A 24,852-nucleotide genomic window follows, 5' to 3' on the forward strand; every position below is an offset into this window, starting at 1 on the left:
ATAGATGCATGGTAGTTGTCGGAGACTTGGGGTTATCATGTTTTCTACTGTTAGCGAACCATATTGGCCCTGGTGTGTATAATCATTCCTTTTGTTTTGGTAAAATGTTGAGATTACAGACGCCACGAGACTATTAGCGGTTGTGGGGATTTTGTTTATAAACGTTACTTGAATGCCTTTACACATGGGACAGTGGTGGGTTGAGGCGGAATGGCATGAAACAACCTCGGAATGGTGGCCAGATTAAGATGTTAAATACGTAATCTGCCTATGAATGCTGATATTTCCTCTTTATTTATGTTTTACATTCAGATTGACAAATATGGGTAATTTATGAGGAATCCTCTACCACCAGAGGTTGTCCGTCCATTTAGGCGGTGAATATGGAAATTATTTGTTTATATATTCAGTAAAGCGATGGCGTAAACGTGTTGAGTATGACTATAATTTTAATTCGTAATTTTTATTCGCTACACAATTCATCTAAACACTATTAATGTAAACCTTTTCATTTGTTGCCCGATTCTCCGAAAAAATTCCAAAACGGAGACCTGAACAAACTCAAGAGCCTACTACCCACTGGAGACGCATTTGTCCACCATGTAAAGCGAACTACACTATCTTATAATCATATATTTGTGTCAAGGCTGCTCAACCACAACCTGTCTCTCCAGATCTATTCAAGTTTGGCTGGGAGTTAGATGATAAAGACAAAACACGGTTGACCACAGTTTCGCCAATACCAGAAATCCTTGTTGCATCTGCGTACTGTAGTTGCCGTCTTCAGTGTCCTTGCCGTCAACATGGGTCGTGTATCATAGCCTCTGTCGGTCTGTCACATAATTTTTATATAAAATCCTCTGTCAGTTTGTCTACCTGTCTGTCTGCCATATATAATATTGCGTCATGTCGTTTAGATTACTTTTTACATTTACTTTTATCCTCTTCGCCACTGATTGGCTCGTTAGCCGCTTGGGCTGTCGGCCACGTCTCTGTTAGCAAGTACTGGGCATGCACTGGCTCCTGAATGTATCTGAACCTGCTCCAGTGTTGGCCAAGTCTGGTTTTGAAACAGCTCACTCTCGGTTCCGCCACAACACTCTCTAGCAGATTGTTCCACGAGTTCACAATTCTCACTCCGAAAACTTTGCCCTCACAGTTTTCTGGACTTGTGGCTTCTTCAACCTTGAGCTGTGACCCCTTGTGGGGCGAGCGTCCGCCAGCTCCTCGTATGGACACTCGACTGAGTAGTGCCCTCTGAGATGTTTTACACCTCATTTAGGTCACCCCTTGCCCGTCTGTGGTATAAGCTAGGCAGTTGCAGGCACTCTAATCTCTCTGGGTAGCTGAGGTGCTGAAGTGCAGGCACCAGTCTGGTGGCCCTCCTTTGAACATTTTCAGTCAATTGACAGTCCCTAGCATATCTCGGGGACCAGACGGGGTGACAGTACTCCAGGCGGGGAAGCACCTCACTCTTTGAAGATCGTTGCGATGGACGGTCCGTGTAAATATCTGAACGTCCTTCTTATAAGACCTAATAGTTTAGTTGTTGATTCGCCTTCTCACAATGGCCCGAGAACTTTAGTTCATTGTCAACATACACACCCAAGTCCTTTTCGCATTCAGTCTATATTAATTCAGTTTCTTCTCTCCGTTGGACTTAAACGCTATTCTATGTCTATCTGTATTGGTCTGTCTTTCTACCTGTATCTGTCTGTCTGTCTCTCTGTCTGTCTATATCTGACGGGATAGAATCTATTGTTGTTTTGCAAGGTATGATATATATTATATTCCTTACCATATTAGTAGTGTGTCCACTCGCCCTCTTCTCAATCACCGCCTGCAGTCTGTCCGGCATAGTGGCGAAAAGCACAGTTCTATCCCTCTTCAATTTTTTATCGTTGTTGGACAAGTGTATTACTGACCCTGCTACGCGCTTAAAGACTTTCGTTGTTGAAGCTCATTAATAACATAGCAACATAACGTAACAACATAGAGGCGATATGGTGCAGGATGAGCTGTGGCTTGTACTGGGTGTAACTTTAGTTCTGGTCCAGTTTTATCTCTCTCCCTGGTGTTGGCTGCGTCACTCAGATCTTGTTGAGTAACATAACGATGGTGAAAGGAGTTGTGTGTGTGTGTGTGTGTGTGTGTGTGTGTGTGTGTGTGTGTTTCTCTAGGTGACATAGATTAGGTTTTATATTAAACAACAAAACAAAATATATTTTGTACTTTATTTACAAAAAATGTCTTACACAGACAACTGTAAAGTTGGACTGGCCTGCAGTACAACTGTTAACATCTAGTTCATGAGACAAAGGTGAGGTGTGCCTGCCTGCCTCCTCCACCATGTTGCAGAGTAGAGGCAGCCAAATGCATTATGGTAATTTAAGGTTGGGGACACACAAGGTTGAGACTATCACAAAACTTATCGTTCAAACAGCGGCTCATACAGTAATAAATCTACTATGATTCTGACTTAGAACAAGAATTACTATCAGTCTCTCGACAGCCTCAGTGTCGCCAACAAAATGGTGTCTGAACAGTACTGAAATATTTTGATTTAGGTTTCATTATGTATGATATAACCAACAAGGACTATAAATACATGAGTTCTAAAATAATAAATAGAGGTTGTGTTGTTGAGCGAAGGATTCCCACAAGACTAAACTTGTTGTGAGTCACGGGACTGGCAGTCTTTGTAAACACACCACTTAACAAACTTATAGTATAGTGAAGGGGATAAATAGGGGCTATGTACAGAGTGAGAGAGGATCCCTGTGTGGCTCATGTTAGTTGAGCCGCTGGAGCTCGAAGATGGCTTCCTTTATGGTGTCTTCCTCGGGGTCCTCGCCGGGGAAGCCCTCAGGCGCCGCAACTTCAGGGAAGGCCTTGATGTACTCGTCGGACACGGGCGTCTGCACAACCTGTGATCTGGGTCGCGTGATGGGCGTCAAGGGGCGACGAAGTGTCGGACGACGCCTTGGAGACAATAACTGCCTCCCTCTGTCCCTAGAGGGCCCCGGGGTCGTCAAGGGGGACTTGGTAGAGGAAGGTTTTCTTGAGGTTATCCCCACGAAGGAGTTTCTTAAAGCCGGGGGATTGAAGGGGGTCAGAGAGGGCTGAGTCATGACCTCCTGACCCGTCAATGTGGCGGGAGTTTCATTATCCAGCGGCTGGGCGAGGCTGTTAGTTGAGAACGAAGAGGAGGAGGAGGTAGACTTTTCTTTTGTGTTGCTACTTTGTGCCTGACGTAGCTGCTGCAGGGTCCCCACACCACCAGGGAGTTGGGACGTGCTGGTGCTACTTGACTGTCCCCGCCACGACTGTGATGACGACGATTGACTGTTCTGTTGGAGGGTGAAGCTGTTGGCCAGCTGACGACTGGGGAAGAGTCGTTGAAGGCGGGGTGCTACTGTGGACTGGTGGGAGGGGAAGTTAAGAGGAGGCTTGAGAGACTCGCTGGGTGGGGTGGGGGGGTTGTTGGGATCTATTGTGGGCTGAGGGTTGACGGGAGCCACCACAAAGGGCAGGTTGAGGGGAGCTACGACGGGGACCATATTGACAGGAAGTATAACGGGGATCATGTTAAAGGGAGACAGAGGTGGGGAGGGGTTGAACGACGTGGATTCTTGTGAAGGAACCTGAGGTGAGGGCGCTCTGAAAGTGTTCCCAGCTGAAGGTACATTGAATACTGGAGGTTGTGTGCTGAAGAACACGACGGGTGGGGGCGTAGTTGTGGGCGCGTTGAAAAAGTTCAGAGTATTTGGTGCTTTGAATGATGCCTGAGGTGGGGGCGTGTTAAACGCCGGAGTCTGGGTGCTGAAGACGACGACTGGTGAAGGAGTCTCAGCGAGGGTCGTGGGAGAGGTGGTCAGGTCCTGGGAGTTAGTGAGGGTCATCAGGGACAGCGTCGGGGGGAGGTTAGGGCCAGAGGTTAGTGGGAGGGGACCTGTAACAAGGTCGGCAGGGTGAGTAAGCGTGGTTATTACCTTATAAATTAGACAATCAGGTCAATGGTGCAGGTCAATAATGGTGTCTGAGGGTCACACAAGCAAGCAGTCAGGTCACAACAGGTCATGTGAGCACTGTGGCAGTAAGCAGGGAGTTAATTACCAGTGAAGGAGTTAGTAAGGGGGGAATTGGGTCTTCTGTGAGCAAGGCGAGTGCCGAAGGGCAGGATTGAGTCACGTCTTTGGGGGAACACAAAGCCCAAGTTGTTCCTCTGAGGCTGGCCGTCGGAGATGGACTTGCCCGAACCTCTACCATCCACACTGCCGACTGTGTTACTGAAAGTAAAACAAAATTATATTTTCTCTGACTACAATGGCTTAAACAAATTAACTTACATCCTACTGACAAAATAGTTATTTCTTTAATATTGTTTATTGTTATTATTTATCCTTCAGTATTTGGTCAATGTTTAGGTCAATATCCATTTTTAGTTGACTATGTTTTCGTCTAAGAGTCGTGAGTTACCCAAAGATGTCATACCTGCAGCAGTCAGAGCGTCACTGGACGAGTCATACTTACTTGTGGGCCTCCAGCGGGGTCTGCCCCTTCTCTACCTTCTCTTCCTGGATGAGAGGGACGACCTCCTCCTTTAACCCCTCACCTCTCAACTCGTGTTTTTCATCATCTTTTTCTTTTATAAAATCATTCTCGTTATTTTTGTCTTGGTCAAGTATTACGGAGACGCTGGGGCGGTGCCTGGGAGTGCCACGGTGCCTGACAGAAAAGAGCCCAGAGTGCCGGCGGCCGTCTTTGGAGGAAGAAGACGAAGACGAAATAATTCGTCGACGTGGAATAGGCCGGAAACGTCTGCGTGGTAGATCTCGAGAGCTGGTGGTGGTGGTGGTGTCTGTGGTGCCTGAGTCAAAGATTGTTGTAGAGGTCTCAATCGATGGAGTAGTGGTGATGGTGATAGTGGTGGTTGTGGTCGTGGTGGTAGTGGGTGGTGTGGTAGTGGTAGTCGGTGGCGTGGCAGTGGTTATGGCGGCCTCCTCGGTAGTAGACTTTACAGGATTCGTGATACTGAACCTTGAAGGTGTTTCATCTGATGTCGTAGACTTGGTGTTGAGCAATGGCGCCCGAGACCTACTTTTAGGGTCGAGGGAGTTACCAAGACCACCTCCCAGCAAGGCCCTGCCTGTCCCTCGTGCTGGCCGGGGCTTGTCAGTGGCACTGTTGTCAGTGGCACTGTTGTCAGAGTTGCCTTTGGCAAAGCTGAAGGATCTGAGTCTGTTCTTCCGTGAGCGAGGACCGAAAGAAATCTGAACCCTTTGTCCAGGAGCAGAATACTCGAAGCCCGACTCATCATTAGCGAAGGGGCGGAAGTTATGTAGAGGAGAGTTCTCTGATGGCGGGTTACGACGCGACGACCCAAACTGGCTGCTGGTAATACTTTTCGACCGACTAACAGAGGACTGGCTGGCTACTGAGTTAAAGGCCTGGGAGCTATCCAAGCTGGAAGCAGTATTGGCAGAAGCTTGAATGATATTACGAGGGTTTGAAGCGTCACGTAGAGAGCTGGAAAGACGATGAGACGGCATCAGCAGCCGATGTGATGGTATTTCGTTAGCATGCATGTGTCTGTAAGTGCACTACGACTATACCTGCAGGGGTTACAGCGCTACAACTACTTCACCAAGTTAGAAGTGACTACTTATTTAACCTTTTATAGTTAGTGGCAGACAGCGTGCAGTCTAGTAGAGCTGACGGGAGACATCATAGTCAGAAGCAAGAGAAAAGCGTAAGGTATCATACCGTGCTGGAACACCAATTAGGTACTCAAGGCCCACAGTTCCCCAGGTACACTTGGTTAAGATAAGGAAGAGGCGGCATCTGGGAATTATGATCTAAATGACTGTAAAGTGAGCAAGATGATAACCAAGCGATGACTCCTCTTTATTCATCGTCACTAAGTAAACAGATCACAATAACTTCTGTATCAACTCAAGAGAGGGTAGTTGTCCTCGCTTGCAGTGTGGAACAACTTTTGAGAGCCACCAACAAGAGATATCACATGTGGAGAGGACTAGTGCTGGAGAGGGAGAGTAAAGGTGGGAACAAACAGAGAAAAGTGCCCACATGATTGACTGAGAACGATGGTGAGAAACACTCAAGAGAAGAGTTCCCATAGAGCTGCGGTGACGAGGCGAGTGGAAAGGAAGAGTACGTGCAGAAGGACGTGCCTCTATCATGGGATTGTGAGGTTGAGTCCCAGAAGTTATCTCAACTAGACAAGGACGCCATAACTCCTCAACTAAGGACGTTGTGGTGACCTGTTGTACGCCGCGGAAGAGGTAGTCAAGGAAGGAACCTCTGGGGAAGTACTCCTTCACGAGAAGCTCCTGAAGTAGTACAGTACAGTATAGGCGCCCTGGTGTATAGAGCTGCTGCAGGGGACACTGCTTGAGGGAGGCTTAGTTGTGCTCTTGCAAAGATGAAACCAGGCTATTTGTCCTCCTGGTAATGACCAAGGTTGTTATGGCCTCAAACCTCTTAACTCTTGAGATCAGGATGAGTCAGTAAGTTAGCCAGTTATTGAAGACGCCACGGCAGCAGGAAGTGTGTGTGTGTGTACACGAAGGCGGAGAGCCGGGTGTCTGTACTGTGACCATAAACACCAGTATGATAAGTCGAGTGATGGCCTGTGTAGGACCTCAGGTGCTCCTCATACAACTGACGGAGCTGCAACACTACACCTCCACTACACAACTGACGGAGCTACAACACAACACCTCCACTAAACAACTGACGGAGCTACAACACTACACCTCCACTACACAACTGACGGAGCTACAACACAACACCTCCACTAAACAACTGACGGAGCTACAACACAACACCTCCACTAAACAACTGACGGAGCTACAACACTACACCTCCACACTACCTGACAGACTACAACCAACACCTCCACTACACAACTGACGGAGCTACAACACAACACCTCCACTACACAACTGACAGAATACAAGCTACACCTCACTACACAACTGACGGAGCAACAACACTACACCTCCACTACACAATGACAGACTACAACACAACACCTCCACTATTGACACAACTGGATTTTCCGGAGCTGCAACACAACACCTCCACTACACAACTGACGGAGCAACAATGCAACACCAGGAAATAATCGTCAACAACACATCATATGTCGACCAATGGTCATATGTTTACCCTGTTGACGAGACTCCTTACACTACTGGCCGCCGTCAGACGATTTTCCTGCAGCCACAAGGTTAATAATAATATTAAATCCATTTTGTCTATGTACAGTGTCAAACAACCAGCATGCCTGTTTGTTGGTGAGTCAACAGCTACTTGGTCTGGCTAATGGAGTGTTGGAGTGCTCGGGTAGACCCAACTCAGGCTGTGCAGATTATGGACAACATTTACTGTCCTGACAATTTTTGAGGAAATTTAAGCCCGATTTATTTTATGAAAAAGTTAAATAAACATTTTAAAATATTCAAATTATTGTTTATCAACACACAGATCACTGTGTCCATGTAAATGTGTCAGTGGCGGTAACTATTGTCGCGGTCAACACTCTGTCACCCTCGCTTCCTCTACACTCTCCTCCCCATAGTCCAGTAGTCAGTGGTGTTAACACTTATCATGTTGATGGACCTCCTGAGTTAAACATGCCTGTACAGTGAGGCAGAGTTAAACATGTACTGTACAGTGAGGCAGAGTTAAACATGTACTGTACAGGAGTAAGGGTCACAGCACCTGACAAATTCCCGTCAAGTTTATTCCTCCTCAAAATATTAACTTGTCAAATGGGCAAGTGTCGGTCACACACAGATCTGTAAACTTATTTGTGCGGCTCCAAGTCTAAGTAACGACCGGCACTACAAGTCAGCCAGCCTGTTTGGGTCTTGTCTCAGAACAGTGTCCGTGTAGCCACTGACTCCTCCTCCTGCTCAATACACACCCACCTGAGGAGGCTGTCAGTGAGGTATAGTTACTCTCCTCTAATAAAAAATGTCTATAAATCTATCAATGTGAGTTTACACCGTATACATACCTAAAACATGAGAATACAAAAAGAAACTTACATAATCATACATACCACGAAGGCCAGTAATCACCTAAAGACAGGTAATAAGGTCATATATGTAGTAACTAAGGTAACTAATTACTTTGACCAGGTAACGTGAGTAGAGATCTTATGTGAAACTTGGGTTATTACCGAGTGACACTTTGACGTGTGACGCCTCACAGTTATGGTCTCTCTCTAGTGAAGTGTGACTGATGTACCTGATGATGATAATAATAATAATACTCAACCTTTGTTATTGTTTTTGCTATTAATAAAACGGAAACAAAAAATAACAAGAAGGCGACAGTGAAGGTTGAGGCACGGGAGGAAGGGAGAAAGGCCGATGGGAGGAGGTGGTGAGGGATGGAGGGAGAAACTTACCTAGGAGTGAGGAGTGAGGCTAACCTGTTGGTCCCAGTACTTGGCTCGTCGTCCACATTGAAGGTTCTGAGGAGATAAAGAGCCCCTCAGTCACATTTATTCTAAGTTAGGGAAGAAAACATCTATTTGCCATGAAGAAATTTTTATAAGTTAGAGAAACGTGTTTATTCTAAGTTGGAAAGAAAACGTTTTTTCGTTGGCAAGAAACATAATTATTCTAAGTTGGGAAGAAAACGTATTTTTTCTGTTGGGAAGAAAATATAATTATTCTAAGCAGAAGAAAATGTGTTTATTTGAAGCTGTAAACAAAACATAATTATTTTAAGTTGGGCAATGGGGAGAGTATGTTACAGTACAGTACTCACAGAGGGTTGGGTTGTGGTGCTGGGCGGGGAACAATGAACTGGTCTACAGTGCTGTAGGGGAGACACCACACCACCACGTTAGTCAGCATACTCCTCCTTCTCCCGTTTTAGGTTTCATTACATAGAGGGAGAAAGTAGTACAAAAGTGGGTACGATAGTGTAACCCAAGAAGCTGATCAATATACTGGAGTGATATAAGAGACTGACCAATATACTGGAGTGATATAAGAGACTGATCAATATACTGGAGTGATATAAGAGACTGATCAATATACTGGAGTGATATAAGAAGGTGCATGACACTTATAGCAGGGCGGTGTTGGTGCTTATGGTGAACAGTTGGGTAGTAACATGAACGCCGTCCACTTGTCATCTGGTCAAACAACAACTGTAAGTTTTGTAGTGATAAGGACCCATAGGTGTACTGTGTCCCCAGCTGGGCATACATACCAAGAGTCAAGTCGAGGTCACACTTACTTGAGCGTGCATTGATGGTGTCAGAGTTTCCAGGAAAGGAGGGAATGAGGGAGAGGAAGAGGGAAATTAGGGAGGAATCTGGTTAGTGTGAGGGAGCCCATGTCTGCAGTCTCACCTGTGGCGAGGCTGAGGCCAGAGGGATTGGGCGTCCTGGCTCGCGGCCGAAGAGAAGGTGACTCAATATCCAGGCTGGGTGCAATCTGAGAAGGAAGGAGCGACCCAAACCCTATCTGGTCCACCTGAACCTCACCCACCAACTGTGGCCCCTTGGATAAAGACCCCAGACCCGCCGCTGTGGAACGACCCAGGTGAAGATCCCTGAGAAAACTGCTGAGGATTGTTAGATGGGCAAAGTCTTCAAATCTCGGTGGTTCCTGCAGCGACCCATCAAGTGTTCCAGGCACAACAGAAGCACCGCCGTCCTGAACAAGTTGGACGACAAACCCTGAGAAGTTCGCTTTGTTTCATCATTACTGATGTACCTGAAACGTTGGAAATTCTGAACCGGACTACGTGACCCAAACGACGTTATCCCCATGCGAACCTTCATTTTGAAAAGAAGCTTAGACGAGGCTTTGCTGTGGAAAAACTGCTGTGTCGGATATTGTCGAAGTTTCTGACCGACTAGATTTCGCCTTTGTACCAGACCCGCCAGACGAGGAGAATCCTGGAACGTTTGTTGTGAGTCCTCGTTAGTGTTGAACTGGAAACTATCATGCGGTTCCTGACCAATGAGTGACCCGACGAGGTCACCTGATACCGCCAGACCCAATCGGACGAGACCCCTGAGAACTGTTGTGGTGGGAGAGACGTGCTGTTGAACTGAGTAATTTCAGACCTCGGAGGAATGTAGACGCGTCTAGGATCCCTTGACACAATAGGATCCTGTCATCTTGAAAGAGCCAGGACGATCCGTTGTGAGAATTCGTAGTGACGGAAAATTGTTGGAAATAATTGATCAGAAAGTTGAGACCTCGACGAGGTCACCTTCAACCACCGACCCGCCGGACGATGATCCCCGAGAGAACTGTGTCGTGTAAAGCCACGGTACTGAACTGAGCATCTCCAATACCTGAGATTGTTCTTCAGGAAGGCACGTAAGACTGCGCAAGGTCTCTGTACGATAGAACCATCGCTTTGGAGAGAACTTGACGACCCTGAGACGATTGTTGAGATCCCTCAAATAGTGTCGAAACTGCTTGAACTGTTGCTGGGAGAAGGCCACAGGCTGCACCGTTCTATAGTCGGTAAGACAGGTCCTGGCACCGACACAAACTGAGACTCACCACTTGACTCCTGATTAGTCCCTCAAGAAGTCTGACTCTATATTTTGACCACTAGATCCTGCGCGAACCCTCGCTAAAAGCACCTGGCTCTCCTTATCACCTGGCAGTCTCCTGGCGACAACTCAGGCTGAGACACTAGCACAGTCTGTGGTCTCCTAAGACCTGTACCTGAGGATTACCCAAACTCACTACTTGAGACTGACCCGGCTGGCCCCTGGGTGGATGACTGAATATAAGCACCCTGGGGACACAGATGAACCAGCTGGGGTATAACGTGTGTGTCCTGGTTGCCTGAAGGGAACCCAGTGAACTGGAGCTGTTGCTGGGACTGTGAGGCGCCTCCAGGTGACTGTCCCTGGGAGGAAGTCTAAACAGGGACACTCCAGGGTGTAAATGTTGACATCAGCTTCCACTCATTCTTGAGGCAGTTGTCCGGCAACAAGTTGTGGCCGGGTGACACTAACACAGTCTGTGGGTCTCCTACACTCTGTACCTCAGGGTTACCAGTGACACTACTTGAGACTGACCCGGCTGGCCCCTGAGAGTGATGTCTGGAATAAAGACACACCCTGTAATACTGTAGATGAACCACCGTCAGTGGCAACGTGTCCCATGCCTGAAGTATGAGTGGACTGGGGGGGCCCCTCCTCCTGGGACTGCAGGGAGGAGCCTCCCCTAGTGATTGTGGAGGATTAACAGCCACAAACACAGGCTGCGACAGACAAACTTCCGGGCTGTGACACGGAAATCAGCCGCCCCTCACTCACTGACACCAGCGAACTGGCCATCAATTGTGCTCCTTCCCTGACTCGACCCCACGAACTGGAGGAGAACCTACATCCACCACCCTTCAGCGCTCACCATCATCAACGACTCGCGGGACAATGAGGGCGCTCAAGCAACACCACCTGCAGACCACCTGCGCCCTCATCCCGAGAGCTGGTATCGACCTAAAGGTGCTGAATTGGAGGTCTGGGAAACGGCGTTGTATGGAGCGTCGAGGATGGCGTCACCAGTAGCGCCAGGCTGATTCACCGTCAGTTGGCTGTGAGGTAACATGCAACGCCTCCCATTACATGCGTATCATATCTGCTGCTCTGCCCGGCTAATAATTTGAGTCTACTCTCCAGGCCTCAAGCAAGTTCGTCTACTACAGTCAACTGTCTGTACTGTACTCAAGTTTCATACTTTAAACTTAGTGATTAGCTTTATTTTAATCCATGTTAACTTGTCAATGTGAATTAGTTCAGTAAGCTGTGTTTGCTGTCTTGTGTCACGCCAAACTAATACTGGTTGTGAGCGAAGTCTTGCTTCTGACTCTTTTGTTATAAATATTTAAGCTGATATTTCCAAAGAGTTTAAAGTATATTGTGAAGTTTAGTGTTGGTGTTGGGTTTACGACTAACAAGAGAGAGATAAAGAGAAACATAATCCTGGTCTCTTGGGACCTCGTCTCTGCTGTACTGTCGGTGTCCGGTAAAAGTGTCCGGTAAAAACATCGACATTTCCAAAATTATCAACTATTTTCTTTCAGGTTTATTTTCCTCGAGTGAAGGAATATTTGGAGTGTTTACTTCACCTTGTGATGTGATCCTCAACATGTTCAACACTTGAGATGTTATGTACCTGGAGAGAGTTTGGAGGCTAAGACCTGGACTAACTTGCTTGTGACCTGACCACTTGAGTTCTTTCTCATGCAGAGAGACATGCAACTTGTCCTTGCATTGTGAAGGTAAAACAAACACTGCCTCACAGTTATCATCATGCTCTTATTGAAAACTTTTACCTCATCAACATCATCACGTTTAGCTGCTGTCACTATTATTATTTACTCTACAAATACAAATACCACTCCCAGGAATCCATGCATCACTAGTGCGGTATACTGAGGAGGAGGTGGTGTTATCAAGCTTAATCATTGCGTGAGTTACCACACAGCCAAGAACAGTCCGCCCATTGGTCTATATCAGCCTTGTGTTACTCTAAGCATGATGGCCTTAACTATCCTCCACCTGTGTCACAGCATCAGAGGACACTAGGATTATGAGCAGTGACTGGCTGGTGTACCACTGTTGGGTGTTGGAGGTTCTTGTGTACGATCACACCAATGGATACAGTTTGATGGTGTCTTTTATTAGGTGTGGACTGTGTGTGGTGGTAGCATTATTCCGCGTGTGTACCTTGCATGGTGTTAGGGCGTGTGTGTGTAGGTACAGTGCAGTGGTGTGCGAGGGGGTGAGTGCAGTGGGGGAGAACACCATTTTATAGTGTTAAGAGGGGGTGAGTCAGCCTGTTAATGATCACTTGCACTGTGCATTAAACCTCTGGTATCTGAGGGGCGAGTGATGCTTACACATAACATTCTACTCCTGATCACCGCCACCCGAGGTCGGGCCAGAGACTGACAACACATCAGGCTGAGATGTCCAGGACTGTGCCCTCCTGGTGCCCCAACTGACAGATCAGTAAACTCTGGGTCACCAAGACTAAGTCCGACGCCCATCAATCACGTTCACCTGAGGGACAATATTTCCAGACCACTTCCTGTACAGCGTCCGATCGTCTCAGGCCCGCGTCAGCAAGTTGAACCTTTCTTCCGCCACTGGTACTTCTGCCACACTAGTTGTCAGTACTTCTTCTGCTTCAGTAGTAACTGGTTCTTGTATCGTGGTCACTTCAGACTCCAAGACAGCCTGGCGCCGGTCTACGCTCAACTAATGTGTTGCCACAAGCTCAGGAACATCTGCAAGGTGTGTAAGGACTTCCTCAACCTCGGGGTCCCAGGGGAAAGCTGATCACCAATATGTCTTCCGGCGAGATCGCTGTAGTGAAGACACTTAGTTATAAATATGTCTAATGGATCCCTACTGATAACAAATACATGACTCATATTTTAAATTCATTTGTGATCGTGATAGTGATGCAGGATATTATCATACATAGTTAATGTTAGGAAGGTGTCAAGCTACAATGGTGCCGTTTCATGCAGGGAAACAGGTGCTGGGAGGTGAGTGGGGACAAGAATATTCCACCAGATGTCGCCAACCTTCTAACAGGAGGCTCCTGACTGTCAGAACTCTGGAAGGATGAGATGGTGTTGGATGCTAGAGGTGGAGGAGTGGGAACGAGACCTCCCTGCTGAAGCTCCAGCAGATTTGGCATTGGGAAGAGGAACAGTGGTAGGTAACCCTCTGGCACACTGGGCAGGCTGGGGATTTGGGTTAGGAAGTAAGGCACGTTAAGGATTGGGTAGGACATCTGTTGAAGCGAGGAGTCGTGTGGGCCGGATGCGGAGACAAAATTCCATCCAAAAGACTTGTATCGACGAATGCTGACGCAGGACCTCCGGTGATGCCAGATTGTTGGTTGTCGTCTGACTGTGGCATTAACTCGGGAAACTGAAGAGCATTTGTTTGTTGGGAGTAAACCTGGAATGGCTGTGTCTGCTGCCAGTCATTTGACGTTTGTGGACTCGTGAAAGACTGTAAGAAGTTGTTCATTAGTTCAGGTACTTGGTTCATATTAAAACTCTGGGAATCTCCAGTTCTTGTGTCAGAGTTGGTGACATATGGAGCTGCATCCACGGTGACATCTCCCCATCCACTGGCGGCTGAATATCAGAATCTTGACCAGTAAACATGAGAGTGGTGAGGGACGATGGGTCTTGTGTGTTCTTGATGTTCTCTAATTTGAGTCTGATCAGTGTTAGAGTTGGGGTCTGAACGGAGTCTTGAGTATTTGTGACGCCCGAGGGAGTTGTGGGAGTCGTCACAGGCGGCGAAGCTCTACTGGAGAGGTCTTCTAACACCCCGTCAGGTCCCCCAGACTGAGCCACTAGGCGGGAAAGTACAAGAAGCTGATCTGCGGCGGGGGTTGAGAGGAGACTCTTGCCTTGAAGCGTCTCCAGTATGAGAAGAGAAAAAAGTCTTGCCCTGAAACGTCTCCATTGTTAGAGGAGAAAAAGTCTTGCCCTGAAACTCAGATGAAGAGAAAAAGAGTCTTGCCCTGAAACAACTCCAGGAGTAGAAAGAGAGTCTTGCCCTGAAACGTCTCCATTGTTAGAAGAAAGAAAAAAGTCTTGCCCTGAAACGTCTCCGTTGTTAGAGGAGAAAAAGTCTTTCAAACGTCTCTCATTGTTAGAAAGAAAAATCTTGCCCTGTAACGTCTCCATTGTTGGGAGAAAAAACTCTTGCCCTGAAACAAATCCAGGAGTAGAAGAGAAAGAGTCTTGCCCTGAAACAACTCCAGGAGTAGAAGAGAAAGAGTCTTGTCCTGAAACGTCTCCAGGAGTGGAGGAGAAAAAGTCTTGCCCTGAAACGTCTCCATTGTTAGAAGAAAAAAGTCTTGCCCTGAAACGTCTCCATTTAGAAGAGAAAAAGTCTTGCCCTGGAACGTCTCCAGGGTAGAGGAGAAAAAGTCTTGCCCTGAAGCGTTTCCATTGTTAGAGGAGAAAAAGTCTTGCCTGAAACGTCTCCAGGAGTGGAGAGAAAAAAAGTCTTGCCCTGAAACGTCTCCAGGTTGGAGGAAAAAAGTCTTGCCCTGAAACGTCTCCAGGAGTGGAGAAAAAGTCTTGCCCTGAAACGTCTCCATTGTTAGAGGAAAAAAGTCTTGTCCTGAAACAACTCCAGGAGTGAAGAGAAAAAGTCTTCCCTGAAACGTCTCCATTGTTAGAGAAAAAGTCTTGTCCTGAAACAACTCCAGGAGTAGAAGAATCTCTGAAACGTCTCCATTGTTAGAAGAAAAAATCTTGCCCTGAAACGTCTCCATTGTTAGAAGAAAAAAGTCTTGCCCTGGAACGTCTCCAGGAGTAGAGGAAAAAAGTCTTGCCTGAAACGTTTCCATTGTTAGAGGAGAAAAAAGTCTTGTCCTGAAACGTCTCCAGGAGTGGAGGAGAAAAAGTCTTGCCCTGAAACGTCTCCAGGTTGGAGGAGAAAAAAGTCTTGCCTGAAACGTCTCCAGGATGGAGGAGAAAAAGTCTTGCCCTGAAACGTCTCCATTGTTAGAGGAGAAAAAAGTCTTGTCCTGAAACACTCAGGAGTAGAAGAAAAAAGTCTTCCCCTGAAACGTCTCCATTGTTAGAGGAGAAAAGTCTTGTCCTGAAACAACTCCAGGGGTAAGAAAGTCTTCCCTGAAACGTCTCCATTGTTAGAAGAAAAAAGAGTCTTGCCTGAAACGTCTCCATTGGTAGAGAAAAAAGTCTTGCCCTGGAACGTCTCCAGGAGTAGAGGAGAAAAAAGTCTTGCCCTGAAACGTTTCCATTGGGGAGAAAAAAGTCTTGCCCTGAAACGTCTCCAGGAGTGGAGGAGAAAAAGTCTTGCCCTGAAACGTCTCCAGGATTGGAGGAGAAAAAAGTCTTGCCCTGAAACGTCTCCAGAATTGGAGGAAAAAGTCTTGCCCTAAACGTCTCCATTGTGGGAGAAAAAGTCTTGTCCTGAAACAACTCCAGGAGTAGAAGAAAAAGTCTTCCCTGAAACGTCTCCATTGTTAGAGGAGAAAAAGTCTTGTCCTGAAACAACTCCAGGAGTGGAGAAAAAAGTCTTCCTGAAACGTCTCATTGTTAGAGAAAAAATGCTGGTCTATTGTTAGAGAAAAAGTCTTGTCCTGAAACATCTCCAGGAGTAGAGAGAAAAAGTCTTGCCCTGAAACGTCTCCATTGTTAGAAGAAAAAAGTCTTGTCCTGAAACATCTCAGGAGTAGAGGAGAAAAAGTCTTGCCCTGAAACGTCTCCATTGTTAGAAAAAGTCTTGTCTAAAACATCTCCAGGAGTAGAGGAGAAAAAGTCTTGCCCTGAAGCATCTCCAGGTGGAGAGAAAAAAGTCTGACCTGAAACATCTCCAGGAGTAGAGGGAAAAAGTCTTGCCCTGAAACGTCTCCATTGTTAGAAGAGAAAAAGTCTTGTCCTGAAACATCTCCTGGAGTGGAGAAAAAAGTCTTGCCCTGAAACGTCTCCAGGAGTGGAGGAGAAAAAGTCCTGACCTGAAACGTCTCCATTGTTAGAAGAGAAAAAGTCTTGCCCTGAAACATCTCCAGGAGTGGAGGAGAAAAAGTCCTGACCTGAAACATCTCCAGGAGTAGAGGAGAAAAAGTCTTGCCCTGAAACGTTTCCATTGTTAGAAGAGAAAAAGTCTTGTCCTGAAACATCTCCAGGAGTGGAGGAGAAAAAGTCCTGACCTGAAGCATCTCCAGGAGTAGAGGAGAAAAAGTCTTGCCCTGAAACGTCTCCATTGTTAGAAGAGAAAAAGTCTTGTCCTGAAACATCTCCAGGAGTAGAGGAGAAAAGTTTGCCCTGAAACATCTCCAGGAGTAGAGGAGAAAAAGTCCTGACCTGAAACATCTCCAGGAGTAGAGGAGAAAAATCTTGCCCTGAAACGTCTCCAGGAGTGGAGGAAAAGTCCTGACCTGAAACATCTCCAGGAGTAGGAAAAAGTCCTGACCTGAAACATCTCCAGGAGTGGAGGAGAAAAAGTCCTGACCTGAAGCATCTCAAGTGGGGAGAAAAAGTCTTGCCCTGAAACGTCTCCATTGTTAGAAGAAAAAAGTCTTGTCCTGAAACATCTCCAGGAGTGGAGGAGAAAAAGTTTTGCCCTGAAACGTCTCCAGGAGTGGAGGAGAAAAAGTCCTGACCTGAAACATCTGCAGGAGTGGAGGAGAAAAAGTCCTGACCTGAAACATCTCCAGGAGTAGTGGAGAAAAAGTCCTGACCTGAAACATCTCCGGAGTGGAGGAGAAAAGTTTGCCCTGAAACGTCTTCAGGAGTGGAGGAGAAAGATCCTGACCTGAAACATCTGCAGGAGTGGAGAGAAAAAGTCCTGACCTGAAACATCTCCAGGAGTAGAGGAGAAAAAGTTTTGCCCTGAATCGTCTCCAGGAGGGAGGAGAAAAGTCCTGACCTGAAACATCTCCAGGAGTAGAGGAGAAAAAGTCTTGCCCTGAAACGTCTCCATTGTTAGAAGAGAAAAAGTCTTGTCCTGAAACATCTCCAGGAGTGGAGGAAAAAGTCTTGCCCTGAAACGTCTCCAACTCCCCTGAAACGTCTCCAGGAGTGGAGGAGAAAAGTCCTGACCTGGAAACGTCTCCATTGTTAGAAGAGAAAAAGTCCTACCTGAAACATCTCCAGGAGTGGAGGAGAAAAAGTCTTGCCCTGAAACGTCTCCATTGTTAGAAGAGAAAAGTCCTGACCTGAAACATCTCCAGGAGTAGAGGAGAAAAGTCTTGCCCTGAAACGTCTCCATTGTTAGAAGAGAAAAAGTCCTGACCTGAAACATCTCCAGGAGTGGAGGAGAAAAGTCTTGCCCTGAAACGTCTCCATTGTTAGAAGAGAAAAAGTCTTGTCCTGACACATCTCCAGGAGTGGAGGAGAAAAGTCTTTCCCTGAAACGTCTCCATTGTTAGAAGAGAAAAGTCTTGTCCTGAAACATCTCCAGGAGTGGAGGGAAAAAGTCTTGCCCTGAAACGTCTCCATTGTTAGAAGAGAAAAAGTCTTGCCCTGAAACGTCCCAGGAGTGGAGGAGAAAAGTTGCCCTGAAACGTCTCCATTGTTAGAAGAGAAAAAGTCTTGCCCTGAAACGTCTCCATTGTTAGAAGAGAAAAAGTCCTGACCTGAAACATCTCCAGGAGTGGAGGAGAAAAAGTCTTGCCCTGAAACGTCTCCATTGTTAGAAGAGAAAAAATCTTGCCCTGAAACGTCTCCAGGTGTAAGGGAAGGAAAATCTTGTTGTTGCAGGTCCTCAGGGTCCAGCAAGTTAAAGTCCTGATTTAATGGATCTTTGTTTGAAGAGGGGGAGACAGAGCCACGATCTGGAGGCACTTGGCTGTTATCTGACAGACTCTTGCCACTGGAAACTTGATCCATGTCAGAGTCAGCAGCTTGATCACTGAACTGTGGTGACTCTAGGAAGAGGAAATCAGCTGGGGTTGAAGGATCGTTCCCCGGGAAGTTAATGCTCTGGTAGGTGTTTGGTGTGACATCTTCACTGATGTCAGGAACGTCAAATTCGCTGAATATTGTGTAATCGGTCGGTCTGGTTGCAAAGTTGGTACTTGGTGGCGACAGAGGGATTTTAAAAGTGCTAAAGATTTCGTTTGGGTCCTGTACAGTCGGTGGTTCCTCGGAGACGAAGACTGAATCCCTGGCGGGCGTCGTCGTCACTTGGGTCGAGGAAACCAAGAAAATCATCTGAGAAAAAGACATTATCTTGATCGACCAGAATGACTGATTGGTCCTGCACCACGTGTGAGTTCTCCTTTATGTCATCGAAACTGAAGTGATGAATAGGTTGTTCATGATTTCCTCTTCCATCCATTACGAACAAAACGTCACCTGGAGCGCCTTGTTCCCCGGCCAAGGTGACAAATGGCCTCCCTGCTGGGGTTGACGTCGTGATATCAGGAGCTCCAGTAAGATAAAACTGAGTAGTGGTGACTTCCTCTTCCTGTGTGTTTGGTTCCGTGAAGGTGACTTCATCTGCACTCAGGAGGTCATGGTCTAGTGCAAAGATCGAGGTGACGGGAGGCCGTGGGTCGCTGGAGAGGCCCACATCACCAGCAGAGGGAGTTGTAACATCGTCGTCCAGAACGAAGATAGGGGTGATGGGCGGGTGGAGGGTAGTGGAGGGGTTGGTGGGCGCCGAGCTTTCAGGACTCATGTTAAAGAAGTGGCCAAAACCACCAAGGTCTACATGGGCTGGCTGGGGGACTCTGTTGGTTACCAAGGGTGTTAGTCTGGCAAGGCAACTCTATAAGTAACCAAAGACATTTCTGAACTGTAGTTATTGGTGAAAGTTATGTTGATGTTATCTTTTGATAACCTGAAAAATGTCTTTGACCAATTATTACTTTTGATAAGTTATTTTGGATTATTCTTTTAGTTAGGATTAGTAAACTATGATATTGTTAATGAGTTAATCAGTGTTGGTAGGTATTAGTATAAAGCAAGTTAGTGATGAATCATTCATACTTATTATGAATGTAAATATTGGCATCTTAAAATCTCTATACAGTATACACACTCATGACACGCCATAGACGGAAATACAGGTGAAAATTCTCAACCATTTCTACAATAATTCTATTCCCTAATTAAAAATAAAAGATCCAATTAAGTTTCTTTAGTCTAATGAAAGTTTAGAGGCCATAACTGTGGTGAAGGCAAGTTAGACTGATAGTTCTGGGAAAACCTTCTGATTCTGCCTGTCACTTCTTCGTTCTAATGTGAGACAGTGATACGTGCCCTACAGTTAAAAAATTTTAAAGTAGGATCCTTTAAGAACCTTGACTGCGGTTATTTGGCAGGGGAATCTTGTAGACGAATATCTTAACAATTGCTTACAAATGGTGATCAAAAGTTCGGTGATTGGTAATGCTACCAAGGAAGAATAGAATAGTGGTCAGGCCTGTGGGTGGGGCTTACATCATCCACCCTCATAGTGTCCACCAAATACCATTACAGTACATTCCAGTGTGCCATGGCATGACTTTGAATGAGGATGTGTCTGTGGCACCTGGTGCCTTTGTACTGTAGAAATGTTGCAGTTTGCTGTAATGCTTTTAAGCTAGGCAAGATGGTGACAGAAAGACACATCATGCCTATAACGGTTTATGCAGATGAAGCTATGAGCAAGAAAACTTTTAACAAGTGGTTTCAGTGTTTTTGGTATAGAAATGAGTTGCTGGACAATGAGACAAAAGTGGTCGCCCATCAACTTTTCGCAGGGAAAAACCTTCCTCTCGTCCCACATCCATCTTATTTGCCAGACTTGGCACCTTGTGATTTCTGGCTATTTCCCAAACTGAAATGCACGATGAAAAGGAAGCACTATAACACAATCGGGTATATCCAGTCCAAGAAGACAACCCTTCTGAAAGAGATCAACAAGGAGGACATCCAGCAATGTTTTGGCAGTGGCAGGAATGGTGGAACTAGTGCATTTGTGTGGGAGGGGAGTACTTTGAAGGGGTGAATGATGTATGTCTAATGTTCAGGAAAATGGTATTCTTCTAACATTCACTGAACTCTTTGATCACCCCTCGTACGTGTAGCTTTGACATCGTCAGTGTTGGTTGAGTCTCCCCCTCGAGGCACATTCTCTGGTCTCTTTTTTCTTCTTAGTACACTTTCTTAAGTCTGTGTCTTGACTTGAGTTTGATCAGTTCTCTTAAAAGATAAGGATAAGGTTGGCTGCCAGAGCTGATCACTTAGCCTGGTCAGCCCAATTCAGCACCACATCTAGCTCATAATGTACTGTGAGGGTGCAACCACTAAATGAATTCTTAACGTGTGAGCTGTAGTTTAACAAGGAATATTCCCCGTTTTAATCTGATCATATCCTGTCGGTGTCATCTTCCAAGAAGTTAATAGAAGATTCAAGTAGAAACGGACAATTTTCAGTGTGGTGAATAGTGCGACGTTTTATTTTGGCTGCTGTCATGATGGAAAGTTTTCAAGGATCTGTAAAACTGTGAATGAAATGGTTCTCAACAATGGGATAGTAAGTACATCCCAAGCTTCTTCCGGTTTAAGTAATGGACATATAAACATCATAATATGTCCAGTTGTTTATAAGTATCAAAGTATTTGGTTCTCGCCAATGTAACTTGTTCGTAGGTTTGTTTTAACCAAACAATATATTTTCCCTTGGCAACGTGATCAACTGCCACCACTGGCACAGTTACGATAAAGTTGTGGCCTTACTCAAGCTATTGTTTTCAACTCATCCTATTATTGATATCAACCAGTGACATTAACTTAAGTGAAACTGTGTAGGTGTTCCGGGCGTCAAAATCCAGTCACTTATGGAAGTCAGAAAGTTTAGACACGTATCAGTACAAGTGGGCTACAAACTTCGGTGTAAAGTATACTAAATGTATCTGTCTTGTGGCGAGCTTAATGTATGGCAGTAATTGTTTTTTAATCATGGTAGTTAATATTGACAGTTGAGGTTGGAGGCAGGGATAGTGTACAGTACAGTACTTACCCCGCCGAGGTGGTCACTCGCTCTTCCTTCTCCGTCTCGACAAACACTGCCTGAAACATCATCACCCAATTACCTTCAATAATCCAAAGGACACATGTGTTAAGAATAATATTTATTGGTGTTTTAACCATACACAAATTATTAAAACACCTTTACTGTTCCTGAAGGATTCTAACCCACACTAATACAATCAAATCATTCTTCTCGTATTAACTGAAAGGATTTTGGCATCGTCCTCACCATAAGCCGAAGGATATTCTTACTGTTATGAAAGTATTATTAAACTAAGGCAATTATTGTCTTTTAATTGAAATTACTAATGAGTTTTTATTTATATAATAGTTAATTTATTTTCTTTGTTTGTTAATAAAAGGTTGTGTCTATATCACGTCTTGGTCAAACACCCGAAGGTTGATGTTATCCAGTAGGCCGATGGGGAGTGTCTCACTACCGGCATGAAACATAATAATTATTAACACATTTAATAAAAATATAGTAATAATAAAACTAATAATAAATAATAATAATAATAATAATAATAATAATAATGTAGTGAACAAAATAGTAACTCAACTCACTCTCATAGAGGGGGAAGACAGTGGGAGGTGTCGACCTGTGGTACCTCACTGACAACAGGCTGTGGGTCGTCTTCAGTCAGTACATACACCACGTCTTGTCACCTCCTCCTCCATCATCCTGGGGTCACGAACACCAGCACCTAGCCTGATGGTGGGGGAGGCAAGACTGGTAAAGGTCACTCAGTATGTTAGTGAGAGAGGAGAGTTCTGTTAATGGGTCATACAGAACTCACACGAACAGTTATAATGTTAATACGATTATCAGAGAGAGACTTACGGTTCACTGTCAACAATGTAGAAGGGTTCCTCAGTCAAGGTTCCGGGTCCTCCTGAAGGTCAGTGACGGCTCCTCTATAGTTTGTCCCACAACGTCCACAAATCTTAAATCGAAGTCCAGCCTACGATGGTACAAGAGTTACAAGATATTATAGAAGCTGGTACTGAGTGTATAATTAGTTGTGGTCAGGATACAAATATTTGAAAACATTAATAAGTTTATAAATTATGGTAGTGGTGGTTTGTTATTGCTCTTTGTGTAGTGTTCATGTTTAGTTACTGTATAAATGATTCAAGGTGACACACTGTTTTTATATGAGAGTCTAATGGTGGAAGTGAGTGTAGAGGACCGAGGTAGACACTGAGGTCTTGTTGTGAATGTACAATACTCACCCGGGAGCGGAGGTGACAACAGGAGCTGGGGGATTAGCGGAGACTGGAACTACACTGGTCACTGGGGGTGGTTGAGGCTGGTGGCACTGGACCTGCCACCTGCATGGGCACCCATGGCTCATTGTCACGCCTCACCAGTCCGGTTTTGTGGGTAGGGGCTGCCGAGGGGTTGGAGTGGAGCTGGGGCAGGAGGAAGAACAGGAGGAAGAGGGTCAGGAGCCGGAATAGAAGGAAGAGGAGCTGGAGCAATGGGGAGAGGTGCTGGAACAATGGGGAGAGGTGCTGGAACAATGGGGAGAGAGGTGCTGGAACAATGGGGAGAGGTGCGTATTGGTTGGTAGGAGCAGGACAGAGCAACTGATGCCAGAGGAAGAGGGAGAAGGTACCTCGTGGTTGCCATGAGGGGAGGAGGAGGTGGTACCTCATAGTTATCCTGAGGTGAGGAGGAGGAGGTGCCTCATGGTTGCCATGAGGGGAGGAGGAGGTGGAGTTGGTACCCCATAGTTGCCATGAGGGGAGGAGGGAGGAGGTGGTGGTGGTGGTACCCCATAGTTGCCATGAGGAGGAGGAGGAGGAGGTGGTGGTGGTGGTACCCCGTAGTTGCCATGAGGGAGGAGGTGGTGGTGGTACCCCATAATGCCCTTAGGAGGAAGAGGAGGAGGGAGGAGGGGGCACCCCATAGTTGCCAGTGGGTTGGGAGATGATTATATCGACAGGCTTGGGGGCGCCGTAGCCGGAGGAGGAGCTTTAGGAACACCGTAAGTTAGTGCAGGAGGAGGTGCGCCATAATTAGGCTTTGGGAGGACTGTAGGATGCCTTTGGTGGAGGGCCATAAGATGCCTTTGGTGGAGGGCCATAAGATGCCTTTGGTGGAGGGCCATAAGATGCTTTGGTGCATTTGGAGGAGGGCCATAAGATGCCTTTGGTGGAGGGCCATAAGATGCCTTTGGTGGAGGGCCATAAGATGCTTTTGGTGCCTTTGGGGGAGGAGCCATAAGATGCCTTTGGGGGCCCATAACCTTAGAAGGAGGAGGGAGAGGTGGCCCATAGCCGCCTACCCTTGGACACAGGGGAGAGCCATAAACAAGAATTGGCGGAGGTCCATAGCCCTTTGAGCGCTCTCTTCCTCCTTTTCCTTTATCGAAGTGAAGAAATCCGTAAAGCCTTTGAATAAATCAAGTCAGAAAAACCTTTGTCTTACTCTTGCCTTCGGGGGCTGGTCGATGTGGGAAGGTGGTGGAGGTAGACTGCTGCTGGGTAGGAGCGTTCTTGGGCGTATTGGGTGTTGGAGTGAGATTGTGGCAGAGCGCTGATGCACGCCACCAGAATAACGCCAGCGATGAGCGCCACCTGAGAACACACAACAAATACACTAGTTACTGTGTGCACCATACTGCTGACGACATAGACACCTAGTTATTATAAAATCACTACAGGTACTAATATTACTACTACTACTCAATGATTTAATAATAATAATAATAATAATATGTGATAATGATAAAAATAATGGTGTGGTAGTGAGGGTGGTGGACACAAACAAATCTGTTCAGGATATGCTCCAGCCTCACACAATGAACTAACTACCTTCAGACACTGTTCAAGATATGCTCCAGCCTCACACAATGAACTAACTACTTTCAGACACTGTTCAAGATATGCTCCAGCCTCACACAATGAACTAACTACTTCTAGACACTGTTCAAGATATGCTCCAGCCTCACACAATGAACTAACTACTTTCAGACACTGTTCAGGATATTTTCCAGCCTCACACAATTAACTAACTACTTTCAGACACTGTTCAGGATATTTTCCAGCCTCACACAACGAACTAACTACTTTCAGACACTGTTCAGGATATTTCCAGCCTCACACAATGAACTAACTACTTTCAGACACTTTTCAAGATATGCTCCAGCCTCTAACTACTTCCAGACGCTGTTCTATATATGCTTCCGGTTCCCTCACGGCGCCCCAGGTGAGGCACGACTGGCCCACCATCTCCATACCTGACGCTACGAGTGGAGGCCCGTCTTAACACCGTCAGCAGCCTCCAGC

The 24,852-nt window shown here is 46.1% G+C and overlaps 1 protein-coding gene across 1 annotated transcript; it reads right to left on the bottom strand.

Annotated features, from left to right (window-relative positions):
- Positions 1 to 2,220: 2,220 nt before the first annotated feature.
- Positions 2,221 to 6,752, bottom strand: LOC121866223 (mucin-5AC-like). Its single transcript, XM_042365833.1, has 3 exons — positions 4,534 to 6,752; positions 4,117 to 4,289; positions 2,221 to 3,952 (listed from the first exon to the last, which is right to left on the bottom strand). Exons 1-3 carry the CDS (start codon positions 5,586 to 5,588, stop codon positions 2,793 to 2,795), a joined length of 2,388 nt encoding a protein of 795 aa, XP_042221767.1. The 5' UTR covers positions 5,589 to 6,752; the 3' UTR covers positions 2,221 to 2,792.
- Positions 6,753 to 24,852: the final 18,100 nt, after the last annotated feature.

This window comes from Homarus americanus, unplaced genomic scaffold, assembly GCF_018991925.1.
Source record: "Homarus americanus isolate GMGI-L3 unplaced genomic scaffold, GMGI_Hamer_2.0 scaffold46974, whole genome shotgun sequence".
Classification (NCBI taxonomy): Eukaryota; Metazoa; Arthropoda; class Malacostraca; order Decapoda; family Nephropidae; genus Homarus; species Homarus americanus.